General features: G+C 44.4%; 1 protein-coding gene across 1 annotated transcript; it reads left to right on the top strand.

Annotated features, from left to right (window-relative positions):
• Positions 1 to 470: 470 nt before the first annotated feature.
• On the top strand, positions 471 to 10,991 carry LOC120645935. Its single transcript, XM_039922640.1, has 3 exons — positions 471 to 650; positions 2,098 to 2,566; positions 10,928 to 10,991. The coding sequence occupies exons 1-3, from the start codon at positions 614 to 616 to the stop codon at positions 10,989 to 10,991; spliced, it is 570 nt and encodes a 189-aa protein (XP_039778574.1). The 5' UTR covers positions 471 to 613.
• Positions 10,992 to 12,102: the final 1,111 nt, after the last annotated feature.

Below are 12,102 nucleotides of genomic sequence, written 5' to 3'. Positions count from 1 at the left end.
CCGTGCCGGCGTAGTATATGGGTCGTCATTCAATAAGTAGTTATCGGTGCCGGCCAATATACGATCAGTTGCATGGATATCAATCTATGCTGTTAAGCTTCCGTGTTGGCGAAGTATAAGGCAGCTATATCATGTTACATGTCAGAACGAAACAACTGAGGGTCTGCTGTTGGATATCGACCATGACATGCGTATACCGTGTAAGGAAGTAGTAAAGCCCATTCATGAGCATGCAAGGACACTGACCTTGTTCCCACCATGGGTGGAGGACCCAGTGTATTACGAGAGGGGAGCAAGTTGGATTGATCTCTTTCCTAATAGACCCAACGGTCTATTAGGACCTTGATTTGCGCCCTGATCGGGGGCGCCCAACCTTAATGGTTGGTGGGCCCCCGCTGCACAGCGCTAAATAAAGAGGGGTGAAGGGGCCGGGGCACGGTGACCGAAGTTCATCGTGCCGCCAGTACCCTCTCCCACATTCGAAACCCTAGCCGATCTAGAGGTTGCGCTGGAGCAGCGGGAAGCTACACCACCGCCTCCATCGACGTTGATCAGCGACTCCACTGCCCCGCTCGTCGCTGCCTTAGAGCAGATCGTCATCAGCGAACCGGAGATGGCCGCCGGATCGAGCTCAAACGCTGGTGGTGATGGTCTCTCTCTCTACTCTCTCACTGCGTTCCTTCGTATATCGCTTATGCAATAGATCTAGAGTCTTTTGCTCTTGATGTAAAGAAAAGGAAAGAAATCCTACTCGGTTTATGTACTGTGTCGATCCTAGAGGTCTATCAATGGTATCAGTCGCCTACACACGTGTAGATCGAGGTCGGGATAGAAAGATTCGAGTGTGAATCGAAAGCAAATCAAAAGAAAAGATCGATTTCGAATCAAATCGAACAGCAAATCCTAACCCTAGAGCAAAGGGCGGTGGGTACTGACCTGCACCGTCCCACAGCCGGCCGCTCTCGTGCGGGACAGACCCGCGCAGCCCGCTTCGTCAGGGCGCGGGACAGGACGCTCCGCCGCTCGCCGCCGGGACGCCGGGGCGCACGCGCGCGGGCTCGAAAGCAAGGCGCCATCCATGGCGAGCTCGACGGCGGCGCGCTCACCCACTGGCGAGCGCGCACACCGGCGAGCAAGCCACGACGGTGCCGCTTCGTTCTCTCCTCCGCGGCCGCCATGGCCATCGCCTCCGCTCCGTGGCTGCCGCTGCGTCGCGTGGAGAGAGAAGGGGGAGGGAGAAAGAGTCGCTAGGGTTTCGGGAAACACCGGCGTCGTCGGTTTTGATCCGGCGAACCGCGCGGGCGACCGTCCGATCAAGATCGACGGTCGAGATCGCGCCTCGCCTCCTGGGCTGGCAGGCGGCCCATGCGGGCGGGGGAGGGGACGCCGCGGCGGGCCGATTCGGCGGCCCGGCCGTTGGCTGTCGGGCCTCGGGCCCAAAGAAAGGTGGCCGAGCAGGCCGCGGGCTGGTTTGCTTCTGGGCCGCTGAACAATGTCTAGTTTTATTGTTTTTTCTATTTTTCCAGAAGCAATTTCAATGTTTTTTGGGAAAATTCGATTCATGCCACCACAACTCCGTGAAATTGGGTGTCATGTTGAAAATCATGCCACTCAATGGCATGATTTTCAACATGAGATCCAATTTCAAGAAATTGGAGTGGCATGGATCCAACTGACCCGTAGTTTTTTGAATGGTTTTGATTATAATTTGATCTCTATTCAATTTTGCACCAACGTGTTTATTGTTTAGAGATAAAAGTTTATAGTTTTGCTTCTGGAAATAGAAATTCCTACATGTTTCCGCTGCTAAGATTACATAGTTGCTTTTATACTTTAATTCGAACCAACGAGACAATTAAAGTTTAAGAGCATGGTTAAAAGGTTATTTTTTTTAGGATTATGGTATTGTTAATTTTCTGACCAACGTTGTTAATTACAATACTGTAATTTTATAGTTCTTGTGCATTTATTTCTATTTCTGCCCAACGGTGATATATATTTAATTGCATAAACAGTTGTATGTTCTATTTTGACCAATGTTGGAATTTTACATACAATTATTATTATTATGTTCTCACTATTTTTTGAAATTTTCAGCGGGGATGAACTTGATGGGATTCATCAGTCACATCCCGACTCTAAAAGGAGACAACTATGGCGAATGGATCAAGAAGGTTGATCTTGCTTTCGTCTGTGGAGAAGTGGATGAGATTATCACCACTCCAAAACCCACTGAGCCACCGACTCCAGTGAGAGGAGATTCTGACACTGATGCTGAGTGGCAGAAAAAACAAAGGGACTATGCTCCCTTACAGATGGCTTATGATCTCGAAAAGACAAAGTGGAATAACGCCAACAAGAAATGTGTGGCAGTTATAAAGAACACAATTGATCCTAACATTTTGGGTTCAATTGGAGAGTGTGATTCAGCTGCTGAGTATCTTGCAAAGATAAAGAATCAGTTTACTGGTTCTTCAAAGACTTATGCTACACAGATCATAGAGCAGTTGATCACAAAGAGATACTATGGTAATGCCGGTACAATAAGAGATCATATCATGGGGATGTGCGCTTTGAACTCCAAGCTCAAACCAATGGACTTGGATCTTAAAGAAGAGTTTATGGTGCACTTGGTATTCGCTTCTCTGCCAAAAGAGTTTGCAACATTCATTGTAAACTATAACTCACAGCCAGAGAAGTGGAACATGGAAAAGGCAATTGCCATGTGTGCACAAGAGGAAGATAGACTCAAGAAACAGAATGGTGGGTTTGTCAATTTTGTGCATAATAACAAGAAAAGGCCTTTCCATACTGCTTCTTCCTCTAAAGCTAAAGACAAAGCCCCTATGCCACAAAAGTATCAGCAACAGCGTCAGCAACAGCGCACTCCAGCTCAAGATGAGTGCTTCCACTGCTTTGACAAGGGGCATCGTAAAGCAGATTGTCCCGCCTATTTAAAGATGATAATGGCAAAGAATGGTGAGAATGTAATTTCATTTGTTAATGAATCCCTGTATTTAAAGTTTTCTAAATCTACTTGGTGGATTGATTCTGGTGCAACTGTGCATGTTGCAAATTCTTTACAGGGATTCCGTTCGACAAGGACTACGCTAAGAAGCGAAAGACAAATTAAAGTCGCGAACGGAGTACAAGCAGATGTGGAAGCTTTTGGCGATGTCTCCCTCGAGCTAGTTAATGGTTTCATGCTTGTATTAAAAGATGTTTTATTTGTTCCTTCGCTTCAAAGAAACTTGATCAGTGTATCACGCTTAGACACAGATGGTTTTGGTTGTCATTTTGCGAATGGCAAATGTAAACTATGGTTTGATAATAATTGTATTGGTGATGCTGTTCTTTACAATGATCTTTATTTATTATCTATGCGTGATAAAGTGCATTCTGTATGTAATGTGAATGTGAATGAATCCTTGTCAGAGAAAGAAACAAAGAAAAGAAAGAGAACTCAAGATACTTCATCGAAATTATGGCACTGTCGTTTAGGCCATATTTCGAGGGGGAGAATTGAAAGATTAGTGAAAAGTGAAATTCTTCCACAGCTAGAGTTCTCTGATTTTGAACAATGCGTTGAATGCATTAAAGGAAAATTTGTAAAGCAAATTAAAAAGGGTGCCAAACGAAGTGCAGGAACGTTAGAAATAATTCACACTGATATATGTGGACCGTTTCCTGTGAAAAGTGTGGATGGCTATAATTCGTTCATAACATTCACAGACGATTACTCCCGCTATGGTTACATTTATCCAATTAAAGAAAAATCTGAAGCATTGGATAAATTTAAAATATTCAAAGCTCAGGTTGAAAATCAGCTTGACAAAAGAATTAAAATAGTAAGATCAGACCGTGGAGGGGAGTACTACGGTCGACATACCCCTTATGGACAAGTTCCTGGACCTTTTGCGAGGTTTTTACAGGAAAATGGTATAGTTGCCCAATACTCTACACCGGGGGAGCCTCAGCAAAATGGAGTAGCTGAAAGGCACAACCGTACACTAATGGATATGGTGCGCAGTATGATGAGTTATTCCTCATTGTCATTGAGTCTGTGGATGGAGGCGTTGAAAACCGCCATCCATATTCTCAACAGAGTGCCAAGCAAATCGGTGCCCAAAACGCCGTATGAGCTATGGACAGGAAGAGAACCCTCACTGACTCACCTACGGGTCTGGGGGAGCCCAGCTGAGGCTAAAGTGTTTAATCCAAATATTGGAAAACTGGATCCCAAAACTGTAAGCTGCCATTTTATAGGCTATCCTGAAAAGTCGAAAGGTTTTCGTTTCTACTGCCCAGACAGACATACAAAGTTTGTAGAAACGAGACATGCTGTCTTTCTAGAAAGTGAAATGATCAGGGGGAGCATGGTACCTAGAGAAATTGACCTTGAGGAGAAGCGGGTGTATGTGCCTACTCCTATGATTCAAGAGCCATTTTTCTCACTACCTGTTGATGCTGCACCAAAAGTTCCTGAAATAGTGACGTCAGTACCTTCTTCGGTTGTTGCTGCGCCAACTATTCCAGTTATTACGGTGTCAACACCTGTCGCGACTCCACCCATACCAACAGTGAGCGAAGGTTTGGAACCTGTCATCCAGGAACCTCCTGAACCCGCGGTTGGACATGAGGAGGAGGTGCTACAGCCCCCTATGGAAAATGTGCCAGAAGTTGAGGCACAAAATGTGCCACAAGCAGTGGCCCTTAGAAGGTCACAAAGAGAAAGAAGGCCGGCTATTTCTAGCGACTATGAAGTTTATAATACAGAAGAGGTTCATATGGAGGGTGATCCTGCTTAATATGAAGAAGCCATGAGAAGTATTCACTCATCCAAATGGCTGGAAGCTATGAAAGATGAGATGAAATCAATGAGTTCCAATGGTGTTTGGGACTTAGAGGAAATTCCTAAAGGAGCCAAAACAGTAGGTTGTAAATGGGTTTACAAGATAAAACATGACTCCAAAGGGAATGTAGAAAGGTTCAAAGCACGACTCGTGGCAAAAGGCTTTACGCAAAGAGAAGGGATAGACTATAACGAAACTTTTTCTCCGGTTTCGTGTAAAGATTCCTTCAGAATTATAATGGCATTGGTGGCACATTATGACTTAGAGTTACATCAGATGGATGTAAAGACGGCATTCCTTAACGGGGATTTGTATGAAAATGTTTACATGGTACAACCAAAAGGTTTTGTCGTGAAAGGAAAAGAACATATGGGGTGTCGCTTAAAGAAATCTATTTATGGATTAAAGCAAGCCTCTAGGCAGTGGTATTTAAAGTTTGATGAAACCATAAGAAAATTTGGTTTTAAAGAAAATGAGGAGGACAATTGCATTTATGCAAAGTTCAGAAGTGGAAAATTTATTTTCCTGATCCTATATGTGGATGACATTCTACTTGCTAGTAGTGATGTTGGTCTGCTACTGGAGACAAAGAAATTCTTGTCCTCAAATTTTGATATGAAAGATCTCGGTGAAGCTTCATTTGTTTTAGGAATTGAAATTCACCGAGATAGAACAAAGGGGGTATTAAGACTGTCACAAAAGACATACTTAGAAAAAATTCTAAAGAAATACAATATGCATATGTGCAAGCCTTCACCTGCTCCAATAGTCAAGGGCGATAGATTTGGGAAATTTCAATGTCCCAGGAACCAGTATGAGATCGATCAAATGAAAGCGGTTCCATATTCTTCAGCTGTAGGAAGCATACAGTATGCTCAAGTTTGTACACGTCCTGACTTAGCTTTTGTTACCGGGATACTTGGCAGATATCAAAGTAATCCAGGACAGGCACACTGGATTATGGTAAAGAAAGCATTACGTTATGTGCAAGGCACAAAAGGCCTCATGCTAACATACAGAAAATCCGATTCCCTAGAGATAGAAGGGTACTCAGATGCGGATTTTGCGGGGGACATCGATGACCGAAAGTCCACGTCCGGTTATGTGTTCACACTCGCAGGGGGAGCTATATCGTGGAAAAGCTCCAAACAAAGCGTCACTGCGTCATCGACGATGTACGCTGAATTTGTAGCATGTTATGAGGCCTCAGGGCAGGTTGAATGGTTAAAGAAATTTATACCCGGTTTAAGAGTGGTAGACAGCATTCAAAGACCACTCAGAATGTACTGCGACAATGAACCAGTAGTGTTTTATGCTCACAACAATAAGTCAAGTGGTGCTGCCAAACACATTGACATAAAGTTTTATGTTGTGAAGGAGAAAATCCAGAATCACTCTATTACACTCGAGCATATAAGTACAAAGAAAATGCTTGCGGATCCGCTCACTAAAGGCTTACCAACCAATGTGTTCATGGAACACATAGCCGGCATGGGTTTAAGGGAAAGCCTGTGATTTCTGGAAAACAAAAGGGCCCAAGAGATAAAGAATTTTGTTTCAAAACAGTGATGTGTATGGTAGCTGTTGAGTCCATCGGTCTTGGACCGTGACGATAAAGCATGCTCTATTCATTAATCTGTGATGGAACAACTAAAGGAAAAAGTTTCAAGTTAAAGTATAAAGTTAAAAGAACAAAGTGAGATCAAGGGGGAGAATGTTGGATTGATCTCTTTCCTAATAGACCCAATGGTCTATTAGGACCTTGATTTGCGCCCTGATCGGGGGCGCCCAACCTTAATGGTTGGTGGGCCCCCGCTGCACAGCGCTAAATAAAGAGGGGTGAAGGGGCCGGGGCACGGTGACCGAAGTTCATCGTGCCGCCAGTACCCTCTTCCACATTCGAAACCCTAGCCGATCTAGAGGTTGCGCTGGAGCAGCGGGAAGCTACACCACCGCCTCCATCGACGTTGATCAGCGACTCCACTGCCCCCGCTCGTCGCTGCCTTAGAGCAGATCGTCATCAGCGAACCGGAGATGGCCGCCGGATCGAGTTCAAACGCTGGTGGTGATGGTCTCTCTCTCTACTCTCTCACTGCGTTCCTTCATATATCGCTTATGCAATAGATCTAGAGTCTTTTGCTCTTGATGTAAAGAAAAGGAAAGAAATCCTACTCGGTTTATGTACTGTGTCGATCCTAGAGGTCTATCAGAGCATAGGTAGCTCTCCCAGTTCCACTTCAATTTGTTTTTCCTCTCTCCTCTCCTTTTTTTGGATTATGGATATATTTCCTTCATCAGACAAGGTTTTACAAGAAGTACGTAGGAGCATAATCCAAGAATATATATATATATATATATATATATATATATATATATATATATATATATATATATATATATATATATATATATATATATATATAGCCAAGACAAAAAAACCATTGATGTACACTTGAAAGAAAGAAATAAAAAGAAAAAGGAGGCAAACCAAAATTCTCAATTTGGAGCTTCGCAGCTTGTTGTGTAAGGTAAACTCCAAGTGAACCTGTTATCACAACTTGGATGAAAAGTACCCATAGATCCCCCAGGCGGCGTAGCATAGAGATCTGGCCTACACCATACCAGGGCTAGCTTCCCTTGGGTGGATCATCAGGGCTACACGGCCTTGGATCCGCAGCTGCTGCCATCGCCATCGCCATCGCCATCGCCATCACATCTCTAGGAGAAAGAAGGAGACCCGAGAGATGAGGAGAAGCACTGCTGCTGTCATCCTTGCAGACGTGGGCTTCCAGCAGCCCACTCCGGCAGCAGCGGCAGAGGGGCTGGGGTCGCCTGGGGTTGGATCCGCCTAGGAAGCTGAGCCTGGAAGGAGGTTCAGGAACAGCTGATAGAGAGGCTATGGCGTTGGGTTGATCTATACTTGCCGCTCTCTCCTCTCCTGTCTGAGAAAAAACCTAAAACCCCAACACATAACATATATTGGTTAATTATCAAATTTGTTTCTGTTCATATGCAGCTCGGCACTATTACTATACACATACTTCATGACGTACTCTTCGATCGATTGGCAATTTGGCATCCATCAGATATCATGTGGGTCCCATGTTACGAAGCAGTCTTGTTTACTTGAAGTCTATGGCCAAATAGAAAAATATATACCATGTTGAGTTAAGCAAAACACATCATTTTTTTAGATTACGCAATACAACTCAGACACTCACAACGGACGCACACTCACTCCTATGAATACACGTACGCAAACCTTACCTTTATGGGCATCTTCGAAGATTGAGCCGGCAAATCCGCCGTTAAATCGTAGAATATTCGTTCCCACAGTGAGTCGAACCCAGGACCTGAGATGCTACCGAGGCTCCTGTAACCACTAGGCTATAGTCCCTTTCGCAGCAAAACACAACGTTGGCCAAATGAAATTAAAATAAAGACAGCAGAATTGGTGGTTGGTGGACAGACACACAATTGAAGAGCTGTGATTTGCGTAGAGATGCACGCATGACTTCTTTGTCAAGGCAGCAACTTACCTACCATGATGCTAATATATATTTATTATATATTATTTATCACTGCCGCAAAAGTTAACAGCAAATGGAATAGTATACGGTTTGATAGATGTTGCTGACGAATTTTAGGGTACAATTTTCCAAATTAAACTGAATATGGGAAAATTCATTTGTGGTAATCTAACACGACACCACAAAAAAATTTCCAGGGCCGGTCCTGAAAATCAGGGGGCTCATCACCTTCAGAGCCGGTCATAAAGTGCGACCTGTACCTGTTAAAAACCATGCATAGACAAACCGTTTCCGGCATTCTTTTCTCGTAAGAATACTCTACATTGCAACAATATGGTTTTTTTCAAAATACATTTTGAATTTGTTCAATACATAAATTATGACATTTGTGGATAACATGGTCATAAAGCTATCGTACACGTTGCAAGGATCACGTGAGCGCGAGAATTGATGAAAACGGAGCTAAAACGAAGAAGTTATGGCTAAAACAAGGTTTCAAGGACTTGTTTGCGATAGCTCTAAACTTCCAGGGGCTGGCTCTAAAGAAACCAGGGACTAAAATGAGATTAAATATAAACTACGGGGGCTAGCAAGCAAAAACTAAAGCTTTGGATGGCGGGCTCGATTTTAGAAAACCTCGGGGTGTTTTCTGTAAAGATTTGGACTAAAATAGAAATAGTTTTGAACTGCGATGGACGGCGGGTTGATTTCCTCAAAACGTAGGGTCTCTTTTGCAAAAGTGTCATGGTTGATCGGTATTTGGGTTGGTTGACTTGGATTAGATTGATTCTGGGCCGATGGATCGCGATCGGACGGCTAGAACAGGTTGGGGCGGAAAGAGCGGCGGCGCGCGGCTGCGGGTCACCGGAGTTGCCGATTCGGCGCTCCGGGGCTCGGGTACAGGCACGGGTTGGCCGGGAAGCAAGAGCACGGCGTGGCGAACGCGATGACAAGGCTTGCGCGCGCTGCAGAGGCTGTGGACGGCGAGTGCGGCGGCGCAGCTGCGAGGCAGAGCTCTGGGGTGCTAAACCCGATGAAGGAGATCGAGAGGGAGGGGAAAAACGGACGGCGAACTTCCTTACCACAAAGCGAAACTCCTGAGCAGCTCGAAGTCCACCTGGAAGCGGTGGAGCGGCGGCGCGGCGGTGAGCTCCGAGAGCTCGAGCAAGGCGGCGGCTAGGGCTAGGGTTTCACGAAGCGAGGGCGACAACTGCGGTTTGGGGCTCAAGGAGGTCCAGGGGCGCTATTTATAGGGGCTGAGGAGGACGTCTTGGCGTGCGGGCCAAGAGAGGCCGCGGCGGCGCAGCGCGTGGCCGGGTCGGACTGCACCGAGAGTCTGGCTCCGTCACGAGGTCGGGGGCGACCCCGACAGGCGGGCCCCGTCTGTCGGTGGGCTGCGGGAGGGGGAGGCCGGGACGGGCTGGGCCAGAGGGAGAAGGTGGGCCGGCGGGAGAGGGGGTCTTGGGCCGCGGGAGGAAAAAGGAGAAAGGAGAAGGAAACGAAAGGAGATGGGCGGGGCTGAAAGCAAGGAAAAAGAGAAAGAGAGAGAGGAAAAGGGAAAAAAGGTTTTGAACATTTGAAATAGAATCAAACCAATTCAATTCAAATTCAAATTCAGAGAATTCAAATTCAAATTGAACAACAAGCAATAAAATAATGCAGTTCAGCATGAATGCAACACAAACAAAACAACCTCAATTATTTTAGAAGACAACCAATTATTTTGTTTTTTATTAAATTCCCTGTAAAGAAAAATAAATGTTGAGAAAATTTTAAAACTATGAGAAAATTGTTTATTTTATTTTAATTCTAATCACATCCTGAAATCCAAAAATTTCATGGTGTGACAGAACTACCCCCTTAAAAGAAATCTCGTCCCGAGATTCACAAAGCTAGCAAGAGACAAAGGTTTAGGTGGGTAGCATCCGACACACATTAACTTTCTTCTCAGTTATTCCTTCTTGCAATGTATTCTTCTTAATTCCTGATAACTCACACAAAACACTTCGCGGATACTCAATCTAATTCCTCCTTTAAGTTCCATTCTTTCCACAGCTTTGTGGACACATCTTTCAAAGAACATCCTTCGTACCTTGATAAAGTGATTTGAATAGAGCTTAGTTGCTTCTTCTGGCTTGAGTATATGGTATCACTTCTCAAGTCCACAAACACATCTCATAACCTTCGAAGATAAGCCAACCAAAAAGTTCAGATCTTTTCATACATCCTCAGGCAGCCACTGCGTTGTAGAAACATGATTTTCTTGGTTTAGTATCTTGGCGACTCGTGGTGGCATGAGAATTGGAGATTGACGGCATTCTCATTTGGCAGAGGTATCCTGATCATCCGTCTTGGCAAGGGGATCAACTGATGACGTCTGACCGAGCTTATGGCTATTGGAGCTTTGGTTCTTGGGTTGATCATCATCCTCCTTATCACCAACTCTTGGTGGTTCAAGGTGGAGAGGGGAAAGACATGGGGGTAACAGAAAGGGAAAAGAGTGCATTCTTGTCTGCAGCTTCTTTCATTTGTCGATCATTGTAGACGCTTGAAGGCTTCTACTATTGTTGTCAGTGTTGCCATGAACTTCCTTCTTGACATCCTTTAAAGGATTAGGTAGAAAGATAGAAGATAACAAGGAGGTGGGAGGTACATAAGAACCCAGCTAGACAATTGATGTCATTGTAGGTAGAAGACCCACAATACACCAACAATCATTACAAAGAAATGAATCAGACAAGATCATAAAGACAAACATCACCACGCAACCACAAAACTCCACCAGACAACAGATAGTCAAGGAGCGATGCTACACGTTGTTAATAGAGTTAGAAGGGGTCATCCTAAGCTTGATTATATCTTCCAGTTTCGTCATGGACGACACGTGCCTCCTTCAGCGTGTCCAGCGTTGACTCCACCTTCGTGATTGTAGTGGCAGTGAGAGTGTCATAACCTCGCTCAGGCCTGATTCTTTGGTGGTGCTCTGAATTCTTCGTCCAACATGAGCAGAAATGTTAGCAGGTGGTACAGTTTCCAACTGCTTCGACTTGACTCCTCATGATGAACTAGTAGCTCCATTCTTCGGGCGACTTGGACTGGCATTAGGATACGTGGTATGGATCTATCTAAATATTTTTGAGTCAGAGAGATACTTTGGAATCAAAAATCAAGGGATGAATCCAAAGCGGCATTTTCTTGGAAAGAAAGGAGAGAACTGAGAACATTGTGAATAAAGCAAAGGGGAGATAGGTCCAAAAAGCTAAGTTAAAAGAAATTCAAGGGGCAATTTCACCAGAATATCAAAAGAAGGTGAACTGGATGAAATTGGAAAATCATACATCAAGTGGGCGGTATGATCAAAATTAAGAAGTGATCAGGAAAATAAATAAATAGACAAGGATTGAGGTTACAACATTTGCACATCAATAAAGTGTAGATGAGAAGGGATCAAGCAAGAAAAAGTAAGTTATCAAGAAAGACTTAGAAAACAAAATGGTCAAGTAGGAGGAATTTCAATGGGGGGGGGTAAGGAATAAGCCGAAATAGATTCACGGAATAAGCAGGAATATATTTTATATCAATGAAACCTTAGAAAACGACCATTGCTAAATAGGCTTACGTCCTACAGTCGATACAACTCTGATACCACTTCTGTCACACCCGGTTTTAAGGACCAAACCGAATGCATAACTATGTGTATGACAGGATCAAGTTTTATA

This window comes from Panicum virgatum, chromosome 8K (genome assembly GCF_016808335.1).
Source record: "Panicum virgatum strain AP13 chromosome 8K, P.virgatum_v5, whole genome shotgun sequence".
In the NCBI taxonomy this organism is placed as follows: Eukaryota; Viridiplantae; Streptophyta; class Magnoliopsida; order Poales; family Poaceae; genus Panicum; species Panicum virgatum.
The sequence above is the reverse complement of the archived record's forward strand: the minus strand, read 5'-3'. Positions and strand labels throughout refer to the sequence as shown.

Excerpts from the sequence above, each read along its gene's own strand:
- LOC120645935 (XM_039922640.1), top strand. The coding sequence starts at position 614 with ATGGCCGCCGGATCGAGCTCAAACGCTGGTGGTGATG. Across the intron at positions 651-2,097 it reads CTCAAACGCTGGTGGTGATG|CGGGGATGAACTTGATGGGA; the intron begins GTCTCTCTCTCT and ends TGAAATTTTCAG. Across the intron at positions 2,567-10,927 it reads AGAGATCATATCATGGGGAT|ACGCTTGAAGGCTTCTACTA; the intron begins GTGCGCTTTGAA and ends CGATCATTGTAG.